The following is a 21,297-nucleotide window of genomic DNA, read 5'->3' as shown; positions in this document are numbered from 1 at the left end:
AAGAAAGAAAGAAAGAAAGAAAGAAAGAAAGAAAGAAAGAAAGAAAGAAAGAAAGAAAGAAGAAAGGAAGGAAGAAAGAAAGGAAGAAAGAAAGAAGAAAGAAGAAAGAAAGAAAGAAAGAAAGAAAGAAAGAAAGAAAGAAAAGAAAGAAAGAAAGAAAGAAAGAAGAAAGAAAGAAAGAAAGAAAGAAAGTCAGAATTTTATAATTGCCAAAAAATAAAAAATAAAATAAAATAAAATAAGATCCAATTTGGGGCACCTGTGTGGCTCAGTCGGTTAAGCATCTGCAGTCGGCTCAGGTCATGATCCCAGAGTCCTGGGATTGAGCCCCGCATGGGGCTTCCTGCTCAGTGGGAAACCTGCTTCTCCCTCTCCCTCTGCCTGGTGCTCTGCCTGCTTGTGCTCTCTCTCTCTCAATAAATAATAAATAAATATTTTTTAAAAGATGTAAAATTTGGGGTGCCTGGGTGGCTCAGTCGTTGGGCGTCTGCCTTCGGCTCAGGTCATGATCTCAGGGTCCTGGGATCGAGCCCCACATCGGGCTCCCTGCTCGGCGGGAAGCCTGTTTCTCCCTCTCCCACTCCCCCTGCTTGTGTTCCCTCTCTCGCTGTGCCTCTCTCTGTCAAATAAATAAATAAAATCTTTAAAAAAAAAAATAAAAGATGTAAAATTATTTTAAAAAATCAAAATAAAAGATCCAGTTTATTTTCTTCTATATTTCTATTGTTTACCACATATAAAACTTCCAACTCAGCCTCCCTGCTAGTAAGCTAGTACAATCATGGTCTCCCTTAACATCAAAATATCTAGTTATTAATATAAAAAGGCATTCTATTGTCAACCATTTAATACTATCAAATATAACGTGTGGTCAATATGAAGTCACCTCTGGCTTTGGTTTTTCAGGCTAAATTCCCAGTGACTTAAATCCAGTGATATCTCCTAAGCAACATCATGCTCTCCTAAACAACTTTTAATCCTAAGGATATTAGAAAGCTTGACCAAATCGTCTTGACTTCATGTGATTATATTTTCAAGATAGAGCATTAATCAGCCTTAATGTTGTTAGAATGAATTACTTCTTGGCATCATTCTTGACTTCTCTTTCTCATTCTCGGTCAGCTACTCTATCCCCTTTTCTTCTCATGCAATCAGTTCTCAGAGAATCTTACTCCTCACTATACAATGTACTGACTCCTTATATAAACTGTAAAAGGGAATATAAATTAGAACCTTATTTTTAGAGGTCAGTTTTGTTTATCAGTTATACATTTGATGATCCATTCTCTCTGATACAGCTCTCTCTTCAAATATACTCTTGTGTGTGCAAAGAGATTTATACATATGTTTATCATAATCTTGTTTTTAAATCAGAAAATATATGTAACAATTCAAGTGTCCATCAAAAGGGCATTGGCTAAAACAACCCTGACACATACTTGTAGTGAAATACTATACAAAGAATTGTTGAGAAGATGTGTTATTTGTGGGAGTGGAATTACTGGAGAGGGAGTTTTGTTTTCTATTTTATGGAATAGTATGTTATTTGAATTTTATATAATTTTGTATTACTTTTGTAATCTGAAAAAACAAACAGACTCTAATGAGATTATTGTTATATATCTCACCCCTTTTCACTCACTCAGCAACCCTATAGAACAATTATTTATTCTGTCTTCTTTCTCTTAAACTATTCCTAGGCTGGCTGACTAATAGAAACAAAAACAAACAAAACCCTCTCTCTACCCCAGCTATTCAGTTTATCTCTCACCTTCTTATCACAGCAAACCTTCTTCAAAGAATAAATTACATTGCCTCATATTTACTTTCTTGCAGTCTGCTTCCTCCCCTTCCATTCCACTGAGTCTTTTCTCTACACTAAGTAACTGCCTTACTGACATAGCCAATGAATTCCTTCCAGTCATATTATTTGGTCTCTCGGGAGTATTTTTTCAATGCTAAAACTTTTTGTCTATCATGTGAATGGTGCCTTTCTCATGATTTCTTTTTTCCTTCTCCTTCCCTGTATATTTCCTAGGCTCCTATTTTTTCCCCATATCCTTAAGTATCATTTTATTCAGGCTTTCTTCATCATCATTTTTTTTTCTTTGCATTATCCTTTTTCTGAGAAATTCCACTTACATCCACCTGTTCCAGTACTTTGAGTTGATAATGAACAAAGGCACATCTTCAACTCAGTTCCTTTTTCCTCCCCTGAGTAAGACCCATATTTCAGGCTCATGTGGTCCCCTAGTATCTCAGCTCAACATCTTTAAGACTGACATCATCTTTTCTACAAACTTGCATTTCTTCCTATTGATTTCAGAAGAAATACTGGTGAGTAGGAAGATTACTAGGATGAAGACATAAACAAATTGGAAAGTGATTTGGAAGGTAAAACTGGTAGAACTTAGTTATTCATAAAATGTGAGGGGCCCAGGAAATGGAGGAGTGTAGAATGATGTCCAAGTTTCCCATTAGTGTGATTGGGTTTTACATAAGTTAGAGAATTTTCTGTGGAATTTCCATGTGGATATGTGCATAGGCAGCTATATAGTTCTAGGAATCAGAAAAACAGTTTAGATTGGAAATAGAAGTTTGGATTTCAATAACATATGAAGTCATGTGGGTGCATGAAGTCCCCTTGAGAGACTGAAAATTTAAGGGTTGGAGAAGTAGATACAGATTCAAGAGAGAATAGTATTTCAGATGCCAGAGAATAAATGTCAGCTAAGTGATAGACTAAGAAGGAACTCTTGGGGTTTTTTTCATTGAAATAATACTGGAAACAGCTCTCATTCTATTTTTGAAAAATAAAAATAATTTGTATTAAGACAATATATTATTTAAGATCTTCACATAGCTCAAAATGTTATGTTCTGAACTTCTATTTATTGATGGTTGATTATTAGATCTGGAATTTTCTTAGGTAAATATTTGGAGCAGAAAGGTGTAGAGAAGAAAAAAGTAAAGAAAATTGATAAAGAGAAAAACCAAGAGGTTAAGACAAACCTCATCTACTACACTATTTTACATACGGGACAATTGGCTATTAAACTAAGGGATATGACTTAGGTCCCTATTTATGCTAATTAGTTTCCAAAAATACGATTCGATAATATAGCCATCAATAATACCTCTGTTTCTTGAAATCAATCACCATGCAAATGCTTTCTTATAGATTTAGAGAATTAGTAAAGCAAATTATAACCTGTCACTTAGAACAGTTGTCAAATGAATGTTGGTTTAATTGAACTATATCATCCTCATTAACATTTCAAACAGTATTTATTACTGACCAAGTTCACAAATTTAGTTTTAAATTATATTCAGAAGTCAGCATTTTAGATCTACGTACCTGAACCTGATAATGTGAGACTTGACAAATTCTTCCCTCAATGGAGATTTATGAAAAGCATCTTTCACCTGTTCCAAAAATATTCAAAATATGTCAGCAAGAATAATTTTCTGAAAGTCAATTTAAAGCTCTATGGAAAATTTAAAAACAAAACAAAGCAAAACAGAAAGCATTAACCAACATTTCACAATGCACTCAACTTGAAGAATCTAGAAGAATCTTTTCTGGTATTCTACTCAGTGATTTTAACTGAACTCTGCCTTAGGAGTTATAGTATCTGGGAGCCATAGTAGTGGAGCCAAGAGTGACATCTGCTGTGCTACACTCAGAAAGATACTAAAAAGAATAAACACACTGGTTTTTTTAAAGGAAGAGTAAATATTCATACCCTGAGATACAGACTTCACTGTAGGTAAACAAAGGAAATGAAATAATTCTGCCAACTGATGGTTGGGTCATAGATATGAGTGTGTGACAGTGTCACATGGTTCTTAAAACTGGTGAAAAGGTTGCCAAATATCCTGGCATAATCTGCACCCAGTTCAGAATTCAAAATGCTCTTAGAAAGGCCCATGTGAACTAGGATATTTAGCCTACCTAATATGTTCTGTTAGGTTTACTTCAATAAGGTAGAAGAATGTATCTTGTGGAGATATTTCTTGCTACTATAATTAAGAATTCTAACCCACTTAAATTTTAAGTTAGGAGTCAAGGTAAACATGTCAAATATTTCTTGGTTTCAGTGTGTGAATATTGACCAACCACAGTTATGGCAAGCTAGTGATTGGCTTACAGAACAATGAGCCTTTCTATTCTTTCACATCTTTTGTTGACTCCTCTGTCTTTGTGACCAAGGTCGGTTACTTCAATTATGAGATAGATCAGCACAGTACAAGTGAGTCCTCTAATGACCACATTCACTTGGATTTTTTTATTTATGGGCTTATATTTATTTTTTTTAAAGATTTTATTTATTTATTTGACAGAGAGAGAGACACAGCAAGAGAGGGAACACAAGCAGGGGGGGTGGGAGAGGGAGAGGCAGGCTTCATGCTGAGCAGGGAGCCCGATGCGGGGCTCAATCCCAGTACCCTGGGATGATGACCTGAGCTGAAGGCAGACGCTTAAATGACTGAGCCACCCAGGTGTCCCTAAGAGCTTATATTTAATCAAATAATTTCAAAATTTTTATTAATTTTGAAGAGAGTTAAAAAGTCCCATCTATATTTCTTTTTTTTTTAAGATTTTATTTATTTATTTGACAGGGAGAGACAGACAGAGAGAGAACACAACCAGGGTTAAGTTGGAGAAAGAGAAGCAGACTTCCTGCCAAGTAGGGAGCCCAATGCAGGGCTCAATCCCAGGACTCTGGGATCATGACCTGAGCTGAAGGCAGACGCTTAACGACTGAGCCACCCAGGCGCCCTTATATTTCTTCATATGTAAATCATTCTGGATGTTATAAAATTTATTTTAGTGAATGGCATAAAAAACAAGGAAAATTTTTGCATCTTTTCTTGACCCTTTTAGTTCCATTTTCTTTCCTTTATTTTATTTATAGCTTTAGAAAAGAGCTTATTCAGATATTTCCCTGATTCAGTGTTTACAAGTACAAATTCAACCAGAATTTGACCTCCTCCTTACCAAGGTATTAAAACCCTCAGGCTTCTAGTGTATCAGGTAGTTTCTAGGTTGGTAACTGCCATTATGTTCTTACTCAGGAAATAAGAAATGGAAGACAATTTTGAAATTATCTAGTCTAATGCCTTAATTTTCACATAAGGAAATTTGTCCAGAATGAAAATTGATAGTAGATGGTTCTAAAACTAGGCATCTCACCTTCTAGGTTAGGGTATTTTCCATCATATCATACCACTAACTACCTCACAGACTATCGGAAAAGTCCAAAGAGAAGTCCAGGCTCTTGCTCTCTTGGCCTATACTGAAAATTTTTCCACTTTTTAAAAACATTTGATTCATCTCTGAGGATGAATGTTGAGGCCTTAAAAATAGAGATGAGTATCCATGTGTCTCCTTTAGGCTTATGTACCCAAAACTAGTCCAAGGTCAGATATTTGTGAATATGAAAATATTATTCAAGTATGTGTCTGAATAGTTTTAATCTTGTGGTCTTTTGATCATGGTGTCTTCTATAGGATACAGCAGTCATATTTTGGGTCATCCTCACATTCCCAGAATTTCTGGACTCTGCTGATCAAGATTGTAGCACTAACTATGGAAGAGTGAGCGGGAGGGACATGAAGGAAGGGCTAAAGCTCACTTGCTTCAGCCCTGCAAGGCATACCCTCCCAAGTCATGTATTGTCAGTTTTGTTTTACATCTTTCTGACAGGACTGCTTCCCATTTTTCAAAGATATGCAAGATCAGTTGAATGGTTGTTATGGAAGCTAGGTACCAATAAATGGATATAAAGTGATAGCAAATGTCCTAGAAATGGAGGGGAAAAGTGCTTACCATTGATTCAATTTTCTGGCTCATTTCTGTGAAATTTTTAGAACCCTCTCTTCCAAAGTCACCATACAGTTTGTTACTTGTAAATGACAATGTGCTATAGTAATTGTAGGTCGTCCTTTGATCTGTGAAGAGAGAGGGGAAAAAAAAACCATTATCTTTTTGTCAGGTGTATGTAAAGCATCATTGTTTCCATGTTTGGTGGTTGCTAGAAAGACTGAGACCAGAGAGAATGTCCCTACCCCAGGTCATCATCTCTATCATCTTGCCCTGAGGTTCATGGTTATCTCAGAATAAAAGACAACAACATTTATCATCATAAGATTTAGAGTGTGAAAACCATAAGAAATGCTTGGTGTTCCTGTGGGCTAATTAGTTATCTGTTATCCATTCCTGAATTAGCCACGAGAGGCAGCAAGTCACGCCATCTGATCATACAAACAAGAATGGACTTGGAAGTTTCCCAAGAGTAAATGCACTTTTATATTCCAAAAGTAGATTTCTCCCAATTCAGTAAACTACATATCAATTTTGGCCACAAGCACTGTAGTGTAAGAAAAATTTATTTGGGGTAAAGAAGATGAGGGCAGGGATGAAAATGCTTGTGGTTTAGTTAGGGAGCTAGAGCTGCTATCTGGCATAACCTTCCAGGGACACTTATTTTCACCTGGCTCCCTTGTCACTCCATTTATTTTCTCCCACCAACCACAGGGTTTGTATTGTCCTGCCATGTGTACACTTTCTGCATCCAGTTTAAGCAACCCATGTTTTTGGCCCACTGAAAATTAATACAGCATTCATCTACCCTTCTATATATGAAGCAAGCACGAACCCTAAGAAGATTCATTCATTCAACAAATAATGCTGACGACCTTTTCTATGAAAGACTCCGTGTTGAGTGTTAGGAATATTATGGTGATCAAGACAGTTGTGTGTGGTTATTGTAGGATAATGGAGTGTGCTTCACCCAATCTCAATTTCTCTCCTCTTCTTCTCTCTTGCTTCTCATTCTTTCCTTCTTTACTTGAACCCCAGAGGAAAAGGAAACTAACATTGGGCACCTGTGTCCCAAGCATATTCACGTATCTCATTTCATTTACCATAACTCCCATGGGAAGGCAGCACTGTCCACATTTACCAGATAAAGACTACAGTCTCAGAAATGTAAATAAATTGCCCAGCCTCAAGATGACATAGCCAGAAAAGATAGAACTGGATTTCAAGTCAAGATCTGACTCTCAAAGCACAAACTTTCTTTACATACCACTTCTTGAGGTGGGAAAAACCAAACCCACTCACTGAAGCTGTATAAGACGTCTCTCATACATAAGAGTTATGGAAAAAACTACCGGTAAATTTCGGGGCAACTGGGTGGCTCAGGTCATGATCCCAGAGTTCTGGGATCGAGCCCCGAATCAGGCTCCCTCCTCCACAGAAAGCCTGCTTCTCCCTCTCCCACTCCCCCTGCTTGTATTCCCTCTCTCACTGTGTGTCTCTCTGTCAAATAAATAAATAAAATCTTAAAAAAAAAAAAAAACTACTGGTAAATTTCAAAAGAACATCCCGGCTGTCCCGAGGATTTGGTTGGATTGACAAGGCTAAGGAAGAGCCAGTGATGCAAAAAGAGATGGAGGGCAGCCTGAAAGTTTAGGACCTCCTGGGAATTAGCACCAAAGTAAGGGGCTAGGGAGGTTTTGCCTTTCTCCCTCTTTCCTTACCTCCCTTTCACTGAATGGCCTTGACCTGAATGGTCAGAGTGACCTGAAATGAAGGCAGATCCCTGGAAATATACATAATCTCAAGTAAGGTTTTTAATTTATTGAAATATTAGACATTGGGTCTAAAATGGGCCTAAGATCTGCATTTCTAACAAACTCCCATATGTGATACTGCAGGCGGTGGGACCTAACCCCTCGTTGAAAAGTTAGTGTCTAGAGAGGAGAACTGACTCTTCTACGTATTAGTCCTATTCTTTTTTAAATTATTAGATTGAGGGTGCTTCGGTGGCTCAGTCGGTTAAGCATCTGCTTTCTGCTCAGGTCATGATCCCAGGGTCCTGGAATCGAGCCCCTCATCGGGCTCCCTGCTTAGTAGGGAGTCTACTTCTGACTCTGCCCCTCCCTTCTGCCCATGCTCTCTCTCTGGCTCTCTCTCTCTCAAACAGTTAAAATCTTTAAACAATTATTAAATTAATAATTTTGAAACTGGCATTTGTAGAAGCCAAAAATGGTCAAATACCAATAATTTCATATGCTTCAACCAAGTGAACAACTTGTCTGTAGTCAATATTTTACTTTGCTCAGTAGACTCAAACAGGTCACTAAGTGTCAAAACATATTTCCCAGTTGCCAGAATTATATGGCAGGTGTACTTGTTGGAAAATATTATTGGGGAATATTAACAGAAAAGTAAGAAAAATAAGGATGAACATTAGTTTGCTGATAATTTTCTAAAAAGTTTGGGAATCTGTAACCTACAAGGATGTTGCTTATAATAAAGTCACCTTCTGTCATTCAATTCATAGAGGGACAGAAATGAGCCCCAAAGGCCCCTGAACACCAGCTGCACACACAATGCTATGCCGTCCTGGGCTTTATGCCAAAGATGTTTTTTCAAGGTGAGTTACCTCCATCTTAATCTTTCTGTTTCTGTAACTAGTTTAATTTGGTTATTTAAGTATGTCAACTCCTAAAAGCTCATGTGCTACATCCACTCTGTTCTTTGTTTCTATATCCAAACAGAGGGCAGGTCACACATGTAAGACAGTAACCCATATCACAGCAATCACTGTTTATTCAGGTGTGTTGTGTGGGCAGTGGAAGTTGGGTGTTCCATATTACTACACTGATCATTCAAACAATAGGACCCAGGAGCAGGTTACTGGAAAAATCTTGCCAGGTTTTCATTGTATGCGTGGGAGCAAGATGGCCTGGGAAGAGGCAAAGGGAGAAGAAGTAAGAAACATTTTCTCTCACTGAGGTAATGAGACCTCTAGCTGTAGTAGGAATTCTTTATGATGTCAGACAAACCAAAGTATGCCCCCATGAAAATATCGTAGGTATGATTCACTAATCTTTATCATTCAGTATCCAATAAATATTAATTATTTAGTATGTGCCAAAATCCTGCTAAGTTCTGGGAATACAAAATTAACAAAACAAAGTGCTAGGCATCTGTGGAGAAGAATAATGATGCTTACAATATAATGAACTCAATATATTCATAACAGAACTGTAGAATTATAAAGTTATTTTAGCCATTCTTTTTTTTCTTTTTAATTAAAAACATGCTCCAGACAAATAACCAAAATGTAGATACTCCAAAACTTAAAGACTTGTGTGTGGGTAAACTCTACCAAAAAAAGTCTTTACTTTATATATTTTTTTTTCTCTATAAACTACCCAGAAATGATCTACCTTGCTTTAGAAATTGAGATGGAATTTGAGATTGGAATTGAGATTATGTCTGTCAGTGGTGGAAGACCACCAATTTACAGATCACCATGTCTCTTTACAGGAAAGCAACTTGTACGAATTCCCAATTAAATTAGAATCAAGTAATTAGCTTCTTTGGTTACAGTGTCTTGAACATCAAAGCATTAGCTAGTCACTAAGGGAGATATTAAGCCAATAGGTCATAGTGGAGTCGACTAATTATAACTTGAGGCAGAGTAGAGGGAAACTTCAGAAGGGTTGTTATACCCTGGAGGAACAGTCCTAAAGTACCCTGGGGATCTTTCTAATAACAGAGCAGACTCATGGTTCATCTAACTGCGAGATACCTGATTACCACAGAGTGAACCTCTTTATAATTAATCTTCTCTGCATATCCTATCCTCTTTAATCACATGTAATACATCCCAAGATGAGATTTAAAATAACAGAAATAGGCACTTATTAAACAATATATAACTATGAGCATTTTCCAGGTTACTAGTACAGAATAGAGCCAACTTCTCTATGATCCTTGATCATGTAATTAATTTTTGGGCTCTCAGGATGTCAATAAGTTGGAATAATTTTAAATCAAGGTGATTGCTCTATGTCCTCAAACAACATGTTCGACTTTAGCTCTCCTATGATCTTTCCCTATTTAATATTTGATTATCACTTATTAATGAATATAAAAACTAGCATGCTATTCCCAGCAGGAAGCATTGCTACATCAAAGATAAAAGAAAGACTCCTCCTTGGCTTGTGAGGATTAAGTGAGAGAGACAAGGCAGGTAAAGATTTCTTTGTACCAGCTATGCAAATGAGTTGCAGTCATGAATGAATAAGCCTGAGGCAAATCCAAACCAGAGTGCACATGAGAAAATATGTGGGGCTAAGTCACATGATGCCAGGGCAGCCCATACTTACTGTATCTCACATAATGAACAGTAAGTCCAATGCACACTGCCAGGACAATCAGGGAGATAAAGGTGATGAGGCCAATAACCCAGGGCTGCAAACAAGCTCTCTTCCTGTTCACCACAGCTAGCCTGAGAAAGAAAGCAAATAAATGGGTTATATCACAGGGTGCACCACACCCACCCCTTAGGTAAAGCAGATATTTGTGAGGAATTCAGGACCCTCAGGTGGTAGAGTACTGTTTTGGTTTAGAACACATGCTGGCTCTGGTTGCCTGACCTTAGGCAAGTCATTGGACATCTCTCAGCCTGTTTCCTCATCCATAAAGTGAAGATGATAAGGATAGTACCTATCTCATAGGATTGTCATAAGGATTAAATGAATTGCTATATATATAAAGTGCCTACAACAGTGCCTGGCATGTAGAAGGTACTTAGGAAGTGTTAGCTATGATTTACTGAGCTGGCTATGTCCGAAATACTGACTTAGGCACAGTCAGAGCTATGACAATGTTTAAAGCCTGGTTTGACCACTCTAAAATCTTAAATGCCTATGAATTATGTTACAGCTTGATCCATACTGTTCCAGAGAGAATTTCTATTTCTACTCAATTTTTCTGATTTATTTCCAAACAAATTTTGAGGATACACATAAGAGATAACCAGAATTCCCTTCTAGAGAACCTGAGTGCTTGCACTCTAAACTTCCCTAACGCTACAGGAAATCCCTTCTGCATGAGTCTCTCAACCTCTCCCATTTATTCTGCCTTCAAAAACATGTTACTGAAAAATGTTGGTCAGTCGGGTTTTTGTTTAATTAGTACAGTTGCTGTTTCCTTGTGTTATAATAGTTGTTAAGCAAACTCAACAGCTAGAGAAAATAAAATAGTAAGTCAGAGTTGGCTAAGGAGTTTGAATATGAAGCTGTTATTTTAAATTTCTCGAGGTATTTATCATGCTGGTAGAATCGCTGGCAAGTGTGCTGATCTCCAGAGCGCTGCCTGGAATGTGAGGACTGCAAGTGTGGCACGATGCCGGAGGAGGACAGGGAGTTCAATCACAATAAGGAGGATTCTGAATCCAGCTCCTCCCTTAGCAACTTGGACAAATCATTTAAACTCTGGGCTAAGTTCTTCATCTGTCAATAAGGGGCAGGATAGCCATTCGGTCTAAAGCACGTGGTTGATTGTGGGATCCTGAATGAGATCATGAATGCGAAAACTTCTTGCAAAATGCAAAGCTATTTTTGCAACAAATAATTTGTGCTTACAGGAATCAAGGGGACTCTGTTTCCAGTTATGTAGGACCAAGATGTGATATCATCTTGGGACCTATCACATCATAGCCGGGCTCTGCCTCGGTGTTTTGTTCTGTTAGAACATTGTCACAGAAGTCAATACTGTCATCGTTGCTACATGACTCTGCCCGTCCTGAAGGCACTGAGATATAGTGAAAGGCTCTAGAGACTCTACTCGGTCTTCTCCCTTGTTCCTGTGATTTTCCTATGGGACTATAGCCTAGGACACTTCATCTTCCTCTCCCCAATCTCTTCAGTGTCCCTTGAGTGATATACCAAACACCTGATCCTACAATGGCAATTACTGCAAGATAAAAAGATTGTTCCATGAGGAGGTTGTTAATTTTTTATGTGCAAATGTGCCTAAGAAACCTAAAAATTGATCCCCGTTCCTTCATCTCTGACTGTGTGCTATTCACCTGTTGCAGAAGAAAGGAGATGTGTATAGCAGACATAAGCAAAACTTTGGGGGAAATACGGGGAGGGAAGGGCTTTCAGCGAATGTCAAAACATGCCAGATGAAGAATAGGAATTTGTAATTGTAGCAAATGTGCTATAATTATCAAAAATATATGATCACTATGTAGAGTTGTGAAATATGGCAGAAGTTCTAATTGTTCTGTAACTCCTAATCAAGACAGAAAAGTAAAACAATGCAGGCATTAAACTGATGGGGTAAATCTAGAAGTATTAACATGGAAATAGTCAATGATATATTTTAGGGAAAAATTTTGCAGAAAAATATGCACTTTATGTCACAGCTTTTTCAAAAATAACTTTTAAAGATTTTATTTATTTATTTGAGAAAGAAGGAGCGAGCACGAGTGACGGTAGGGGCACCGGGAGAAGCAGACTCCCCACTGAGCAGGGAGCCCAACACAGGGCTCGATCTCAGAACCCTGAGACCATGACCTGAGCTGAAGGCTGATGCTTAACTGACTGAGCTACCCAGGTGCCCCCATCAAAAACACTTTGAATAAATAATTAGGAGAGTCTGATTCTGAGTCCTGCCACCAACTTATTTATTGTATAATCTTGTACCAGTAGATTCAATTCTCTCTTTTTTTCTCCATGTCAAAACCAGAGATAATAATTTCAGACCGCACCTAACATGATGAGCTACGTAGAGATAAAAAGAGTAAAGTTTTTTTGTTACTTTGAGTTCACAAGCAGAAAATCATCAGCAAGGACTATTATTATTATCATCATTATTTTAATTACTAATAATAATGGTAATGACCACATTACTGAGATGTTTGTCATTTGAAACATTATTTCTTCCCTTTCTAGTCTGTATGGCATTGCTTTGCAAACTGATTCACCCTGCTTCTTAATTACTTTTTTTGTTGCTCTCTCAGCAAGAAATTAAATACTGAATTACTCCAAATTACATGTGGTAGAAGTGTGCTCAAAAAATAGGTAAAATGGAGGAATAAATCCGTTTTACATATCAATAGACAATTATGTAATTAACCCCTCCTGTACATAAATCCTTGTCATTATTGTAGCCTTTTGAACCTTTTCAGGTAAAATCACCTTCAGACAGACTAGATAAATTCTAATAGCTTCAGTGCTGTCAAATTTCTTTCTTTCTATGATTTTTCCTTTCAATTTGAGGAGATGTCTGATTAGATGATGAATATAGCAGGTGAATATAGCAGTTAAAATATGGGTACATTTTTATAAGCCTAAAATTGCCAGAAGTAATATGTCCAGACAAGTAATATGTCCAGAGTTGTATTATCATTATCACTTCTTAATGTGTCATTTTAAGAACAGTACTAAAAAGGAAAAGCAGCATCAGCAACAAAAAGGCAAGGGCAAGAAAAAGGTACTAATGCAAATAAACCTCATGGCAAGCACTGGAGAGTAAGTCAGGGCTCACAGTACTTCAGAGGAAAGTTTATCCGAACAAACCCCCACAGAACACCACCATCGTAGACTGATTAACAGTGGATCTCAAACTCTGCTCATTCTCTGTAATGGTAAGCAGCAATGATATTCTTAGTCTACATGTTTCACCAGCTCAGTCCAGCTGAGACGTTTTAAATAACTATGTGCACAATATTTATAAGGCTGGTGGTTCCAAAGCATTATTATCAACTACTTAAACCAGAGGTCAGCAAACTCTTCTGTAAAGTTCCAGATAGAAACTATTTTAGGCTTTCTGGGTCACATATTCTCTGTTGCAACTACCTAGCTGGGCCCTTGTAGCCATAAAGCAGCCATAGAAAATACACAAATGCTCACGGCTGTGTTCCAATAAAACTTTATTTCTGTGCACTGAAATTTGAATTTCATATAATTTTCACATGAATAGTTTTCTTCTTTTGATTTGTTTCCAACCACAAAAGTATAAAATCATTCTTAGCTGAAGCACTGTACAAGAACAGGTGGTGGGCCATAGTTTACTGATGGTTGACTTAAGCAATAGCCTACAAGTCAATGCTAATTGTGTTGGGAACTATAATAATCTTTTCACTTTCTAGTCTCATCCGCATGGCAAATTTAATGTGGTCTGTCTCCAATCCCATTGCCACTGACTTTATTCTGGAATTCTCACTAAAATGCGTCCTGTAGCTTAGTAACAGGTTTCTCTTCTGTCCTCCCAATCTCTGAATTATTCTCCATTCCAGTAAGCTGTCTTTCTAGAAGTGATGTAGCCAATGGCTGAGACTAGTAGAAACCCAAGTTGGCCTTAGTTAGTCTGGCATTCTTCTTTTCCCCATGAACTTTCAGGCTCTTTGCCTTTGATATGCTTGCCTCCTATGTGGAGTAACAGAGTTTATGCTTTGCTTGCATCTTAAAGGCTCATCTGTATTTAAGAGCCTGTTCAAAAAGTCCTCTCCACTTCAGTTAGTTCTACCCTGAGCATCATGTTGAAGTACATATTTTGAGCTCCTTAAGGATAGGGACTGGGCCTTATCTCTATATTCTCCGACCACATGCTCAAGATAGGTTCACAGAAGGAATTGAATTGAAGTTGACTAAACCAGATAAAACTGACCATTTGTCAATACTACAGTATGGGTTTCTGTCTCTCTCAAAGCACTTCTGGTTTGCCTTAGTCTTAGAAAAGAACTTGGCATATTACATACAAAGAAAAATAGGTCAGACATTGTGGAGAATAATTACTATTTAAGTAAAACCTGATTTCCATAAAACACTTTACATAATGATCAAGATTTGTGGTTAATATTTCTACATCACCTGTGTTTAAAATACATGATTTTCCATCTGTGATTTGATCTATCCACTGTAAAGTCTTATTATAGTATAGAAAGCGACAAATGCAAATGAGGGGACATTAACTTCAGGAAACACATTATTTGGGGCTATTACATGTCTATATGTTACAATATCAAAGCAAAAGCATAAAGAAAGATACCACAATGAAGTAACAACCTAATATCTTATGACATTGCTAAGCCCCTAAATCAGCGCTTAGGATTTCAAGTATCATTTAATAAGTATCTGTTCAACTTTTATTATGTTTTTGGCACAGGCTTATTTCTTTAGCTTATTGAGTTGTGCCTGCTTGTCCTATCCACACAAATACTTCCGGTGCTTTCTTCTCTGTGGAAGACTTATACCAGCAGGCATTGGAGAGATCTTTAATCTTTCTTATACCTTGTCGAGTAAGACTATAAAAATATACAAGGTGGAACTAAAGTTTGTATATGTGTTCATGGATCATATATTTTCACTGCTTTTTTTTTAAAAAAAAGAAATATAAACTACTTCTAAAATTGCAAAGAACTTATTTCTGTCTTGTTAACTGTTGCACAAACGTATCTCTAAAGTATCTAATAATAACAGCCAGGCCCTTGGACTGAATTATGTGTGCATTCTCAAGAATGATAACTATGAATAGTTCTCATAGAGAAGTTACAATTACAACAAGGTGGGAGTCTAATTACCAGAAAAGTGTTTCCATTTTCTCTTTACAGCACTAAGATAAATGGTAAGAAGTTCATTGTTTTTATTATAAATGTTTTAGTTTATATTCCACCTTGTTCTAGATTAGCTTAAGGTAACTTATAAGGATATATAGATAGATAGATGTAGATATGTAGAGTAATATACATATATAAATATATATGAATAATACTAAGACTACGTTAATTCCCATCTAGACATTTCCTTAAGTCAGGCCACAAAATTTGTAGCTTTCCAGCAGCCAACTCAAAAACAAAAATAAAAAACAAAGCAAACAAGCAAACCCTGTTCAGATACCTTTTTCATGGCAACCATAGGATAAACACTGAGCAATTATTCAGTAACAATACAATTCTTTTCCTCATAAAAAATTACTATGTAATGTAATGACTTGTATTCTCCACAATATTCCTAGCATTGAAACAAGAATTAGTTTTATAATACTCTTAGTGTTTCCTTCAATATTGGCAAATGTTATAAATTACTATTTAATAAAAGCAGTTTGATGGTGTGGGGGAAGGGAGCAGTATGAATCATTCATACCAAGCTCTTTGATAATTTTTAAAGATGTCTGACAACACTTCCTTAACTGTTATTGAAATGGCTCTATAGTGGGATTCTCACATTATAAAGGATCTAAAGATTACTGAAATTGTAGGCATAAAAACATATTATTATTTAGTACAGTAGTAAGTACTGTACTTAATGCAGTAGTAAGTTTTTAATAAACATTGAGAATAAGCATTGTGACAGAAAACCCTACCACTCATTAACTGTTAACTTAAGCAAAACCATAGCTTAACCATTCCTATATTTAACCAACCATAACACTCGTGATAATATCTTTCCTCCCACCTAGTTTAAAAGGAAGCTGTGAAGATCACATATGCGATCATCAGACTTTGTTAAATACATGTATTATATTACTGGCAAGTATTAGTGGCAACTCAGCAGTGAGGAATGTCTCTGATCTCCACTGTCTGATGACCAAGGTATTTATTAAGTTCCCAGCCAGATTTTGCGCAGCACAGGAAACTACAAACCGAGATTCAGGTTGACACTTTGCCTGACCTCTAGAAATGTGTAATCACAGACAGATGTGGTGCAACAAAATTTAAAGATAGTATAAGTAATTAGGTATGGGTTTATAGGCTTACAAATAGAGCTATTTTCATCTTTAATCTACTAATATATTTGCTTTCTTTTCCTCAAACTCTTTCTACTTCAAGATAATAAATTGCCATGATCTGAGTAAAGAACTTTAAAAGCAACAGTTTCCCACAGAAATGTTGGCAAGGGATGCCATTGCAGCTAGTCATAGGGAATTGTACACACTTAAAAATGTGTAAGAAAAGTAAGAATTAACAGGGAGTATGTAAGTACATCGTGGCAGGTGTTATTAGAAGAAAAGTAGTTGAGAGACCTAAGCTTAGAGACACTTTCGAGGCTGCTAATACATAGCATAGACTTTCAGAAACTTTTTGTAATGTTAGATATCTTCCTACCAAATCTCTCTCATGCTTTTGTTTAGATACCTCCTATGAGAGTTGACATGATAGAGTAGAAATAGCTCTGAACAGTAAGACCAGTGACCTGCATCTTAGTCCTAAAGTTTTGGCTTAAGGATTAAGTCCTTTCATCTACGTCTGAAGTTTCTGAGATGGGAAATCTGAAAGCATATTCAACATCACATAAGTTCCAGCATCCCTTAACCCCAAACTTGTGTGATGTTGAGTGTGCTCTCATTTTCTTCATCTGTTAAAAAACAATGAGGACTTTAACTGATCTAGATGCTCTTTAATTTCCACCAAAGTTAGTGTTCCATGCCTCACATTACTTAAAAATGTTTAATACATTAAAATTAAAATTCAGCATTTACGAAACAATTAGCTTTAACATAATTTTTCAAATGTGTCATTTTTCTGGTTGCTACATATCAGATAACTGGAACAAAGTAAGAAACAACAAGTGATTTTAAATAATCCAAGTTTCAGATGAGGAAGTCATAAACTTTATTACTTGCCTCTTAAGCCAGTTTTAAAATCCCTAGACCCATGAAATTTCATTTTATGTAAAACAACGATGGCCCTTAAAATTGGAATGTGTCAGTTGAAGGACACCCTAAGACACTACGGTGTTCCCTAGATTGCTGTTTTCCTGGCAAACACTGTAAGCCATGCACAAAGAATCCCTCCAATAGTCTAGAAATTCCTTTCTATAATAAAACCCTATCTGGATTAATTTATCAATGAAGGGCAGTTGGAAAATGCATGGATTCTGTTAATGTTTAAATTACTCTTCCAGAAGTTAGATTTCTTTTTTTTTTTTTTAAAGATTTTATTTATTTATTTGAGAGAGAGAATGAGAGACAGAGAGCATGAGAGGGAGGAGGGTCAGAGGGAGAAGCAGACTCCCTGCCGAGCAGGGAGCCCGATGCGGGACTCGATCCTGGGACTCCAGGATCATGACCTGAGCCGAAGGCAGTCACTTAACCAACTGAGCCACCCAGGCGCCCAGAAGTTAGATTTCTTGATTAATGAATTTCCTGCCCCAGTTGCTGAACTTTTTTTTTTTTTTAAAGATTTTATTTATTTTTTGACAGAGAGAGAGACAGCGATAGAGGGAACACAAGCAGGGGGAGTGGGAGAGGGAGAAGCAGGCTTCCCACAGAGCAGGGAGCCAGACATGGGGCTCGATCCCAGGACCCTGGGATCATGACCTGAGCCGAAGGCAGACGCTTAACGACTGAGCCACCCAGGCGCCCCGCTGACCTTTAATATATGGAAGTATTGAGTCTTACTTTTGAATGGAACACCGAATTAATACCATAAAATCATAAGAAAGGTATCATTTTATCCAAAAGAATAAAATTTTTTCAGTTACCAATGCCCATGGCCTTAATTCACATCTATATGCTGATGGCTACCTGATCCATAACTGCAGCTCAGTTCACTTGGCTAATCTTCAGACCCATATGTCGACTGCCTATTGTTCATCACAATAGGATATACCTCTCATCATTCAAACTTAACATGTCTGTAGTAGATAGTTGTAGGTGTCTACCCCAAATATTTTTTTCCTTAATAAATCAATCTCCAATATTTGGTTGAGCACATGGCCATCTTGGAAAATAGAATAGTGTCCCTTGTCCATAGGAGTCACCATGTGAATCAGTTCCCACTAATGTAGTCTCTATTCCAGGGGTTAGAATCCTGATGGATTTCATAGCTGGAATGCATATGTGGTAGTTGGAGTTCAATCATTTTAGACGATGACTTGGAGGACATATATTCATTGCTGGTGGGACAGCACAATAGCAGAAGCCTAGATTTACTTCTTGAGTCTTCCTACAGGCCTATCTGTCTGCCTCCAGACTTGTTTATATTAATTCCATTTTTTATAAGCCTCTGTTATCCTAACTTTCTTGATCCTCATATATACCTAAATCTGATGCTATTACAATATGCAAAACAGATTAGTTGCAATCAAGGTAAATTGCCACTTTTTTGTAATTATCTTTGGGAAAAAATAATCTTTGGGAAACTAATTTTTTATAGTTTCTGTATATGGAAAAGATGATAAAATATTTTTACTTAATATTCTCTAGCAGCTAGTTATAAGATACTCTTGACTATTCTCTATGACTTTAAGCAAATGATTTCCATTTCTTAACTTAGTGGATCAAGGTCTGGGCTTTGACATCAAACTGTTTGGATTTAGTTCTGGCTCTGCCTCTCATTCACTAGGTAGCTCTGAAATTACTCTCTCTGATTCTACATTTCCCCACCTATAAATGGGGCTAATGATAGGACCTAAGTATAGGGTTCTTCTGAGGGTTAAGTGAAATAACACCCATAAAGCAATTGGCATCGGGCCAGGCACACAATGTTCAACAAATGTTGCCTGTTGTCACTGTTTCCTCCTTCATAATGAGAAATTAATTTGTGCTCAAAGTGGGTTGAAAAATCCCTCAAATTGCCTCCTGTGTGCCTAAGGGGATAAGGAGAAGATGGAACCAAGCTTAGTGCCACTTCACCCATAGCAACTCTTCTCCATGTGTCAAGGGATTACATTAGGCCTTATGTGCAAAACAGAATTCAACTGAGAAAGATGTTATGTTCCAACTCCAGCTCTACTGATCACTTACTCAGAGATTTAGAAATCTCTGTCTTCCTAATCTTTGATTTCCCTACCTGTAAATTCATGATAATGTTAAAATTATCTACCTTACAGTGTTGTTGGTAAGTACCAAATAAGAAAATAAATGGTGGAATCATCTCTACAGGATATATACTTGTTTTTTCCTCCTATATGTACCCTCCCTGGATTTTGCTAAATGCAACCTGACATGTCAGCTTTTAAAATGAACAATTAATTTTTAAAAGGTCATATATTTCTATATATATTCAAATGTAATAGTGATAATAATAACAATAGTATTTCCTAAGTCATGCAGACACCTGTGTTAATTTAACTCTTCTCCTTGACCATATTGGATTAGGTTTACCAGTGAACAGGAAGAACAGATCCTATCTAGTGTTGACTGACTCACCCATTCCTGTAACCTCATGCAAATTACCTAATCTTTGAAGGTTGTATCCCCTACTTTATAAAGACAGATAGCAGTCCTTCCTGTCTACCAGCCTTGGAGGTCTATTGCGAAGACTATCCATTGAATAATAGCATTGTTCCTTGTAAATATAACTTTTATATCTTTTGACACAATGAGATAGTTAAATCATCCTAGCAGTAGAATCACCAAAGTGGATACAGGAGACATGAGGATGGTACACCACTGTAGTTAAGAGCATAGGTTTGGAGTCAAATGGACCTAGATTAATTCCCAGTTTTGCCATGTATTACCTCTGAGCAAATAATGTTATCAACTGAACCTCAATTTCCTCATCTATAAAATGGGTATAATAATATAACCATAGGTTGTTTTAAAAATCAAACACTCACGATGTTTTAGAACAGTGGTTGGCACATAGAACATGTAAAACAAATGATGGCAATTATTATTTTGTTCTACACTGACTCACAGTTTGACTTTAAACAAAGTGCTAAATTCTTCTATATCTGCTTTTGCAGCTTTGAAAAAGAGATATCATCTGACATCTCCAGATGAAAGATTTCAGGGTAGAATTGTCATGATATATGGTACTTTGGATTCCCCTAAGCTTAGTTCTATTATCTCAGAATTACTATTCTAAAAATCTCAAATTGCCCAACCATGCAGACCATGTATGTAAGTAGAAGTTTTGGCTTGCAGATTCTGGCATGACTTGGTGTCCCTACACCCATTTTATTTTCTCAACCTCTTAAAACTTTCCTATTCTCTAATCCACTCATTTCAAACATATTAAATTATGCTTGAAACTGTGAGAACATTCTTCCTAATTCTCACCCGCCATCTTCGATGAAAATATGTCTGAAGGAGTGTGTTTTGAGAAGTTCTTTGTGCAGTTCCTGTAAAACCTAATGCTGACCAAGCCATGAAAGGCAGCCAGAGTACCCATTTCACCACCTTCCATCTTAGAAGACCTGCTCCACGGCTGCCCAACTCACCTCATTCTCAAGTACTAAAGCCACCAGGCATACTTATGAATCTCAATGCTGATATTGAAGCACATGATGTTGCCTCTTTTCTAGAATGTTTCTATTTATTCCCTCCTTGTATTGAAGCAATGACGTATTTTTGGAGGAAAGCAGACAACAATGAAAAAATACCAATAAGGTCCATCGAGACAGTTACAGTTACTACAGACTGATGAATCCTTCCATGATATGCTGCACTAAGTGAACTCAATTTTCACGCAATAGCAAATGATGTAATCTTTTTTAGAAAACAGTGATGATGCAAATGAGGTGCTATACTCT

At 36.9% G+C, this 21,297-nt stretch overlaps 1 protein-coding gene across 1 annotated transcript in view; it reads right to left on the bottom strand.

The window, feature by feature from the left end:
- LOC118010863 (transmembrane protease serine 11E-like) overlaps window positions 1-20,831 on the bottom strand; it is a 44,979-nt gene extending 24,148 nt beyond the window's left edge. Inside the window, exons 1-5 of the mRNA XM_035005574.1 lie at window positions 20,825-20,831; window positions 20,281-20,323; window positions 10,192-10,313; window positions 5,834-5,955; window positions 3,359-3,426 (exon numbers count right to left, since the gene is read on the bottom strand). Coding sequence (XP_034861465.1) covers window positions 3,359-3,426; window positions 5,834-5,955; window positions 10,192-10,313; window positions 20,281-20,323; window positions 20,825-20,831 — 362 coding nt within the window. The remainder of the gene's footprint in view (window positions 1-3,358; window positions 3,427-5,833; window positions 5,956-10,191; window positions 10,314-20,280; window positions 20,324-20,824) is intronic.
- Window positions 20,832-21,297: the final 466 nt, after the last annotated feature.

Source organism: Mirounga leonina, unplaced genomic scaffold, assembly GCF_011800145.1.
Source record: "Mirounga leonina isolate KUSES-001 unplaced genomic scaffold, KU_Mleo_1.0 Mir_129, whole genome shotgun sequence".
Lineage (NCBI taxonomy): Eukaryota > Metazoa > Chordata > Mammalia > Carnivora > Phocidae > Mirounga > Mirounga leonina.
The sequence above is the reverse complement of the archived record's forward strand: the minus strand, read 5'-3'. Positions and strand labels throughout refer to the sequence as shown.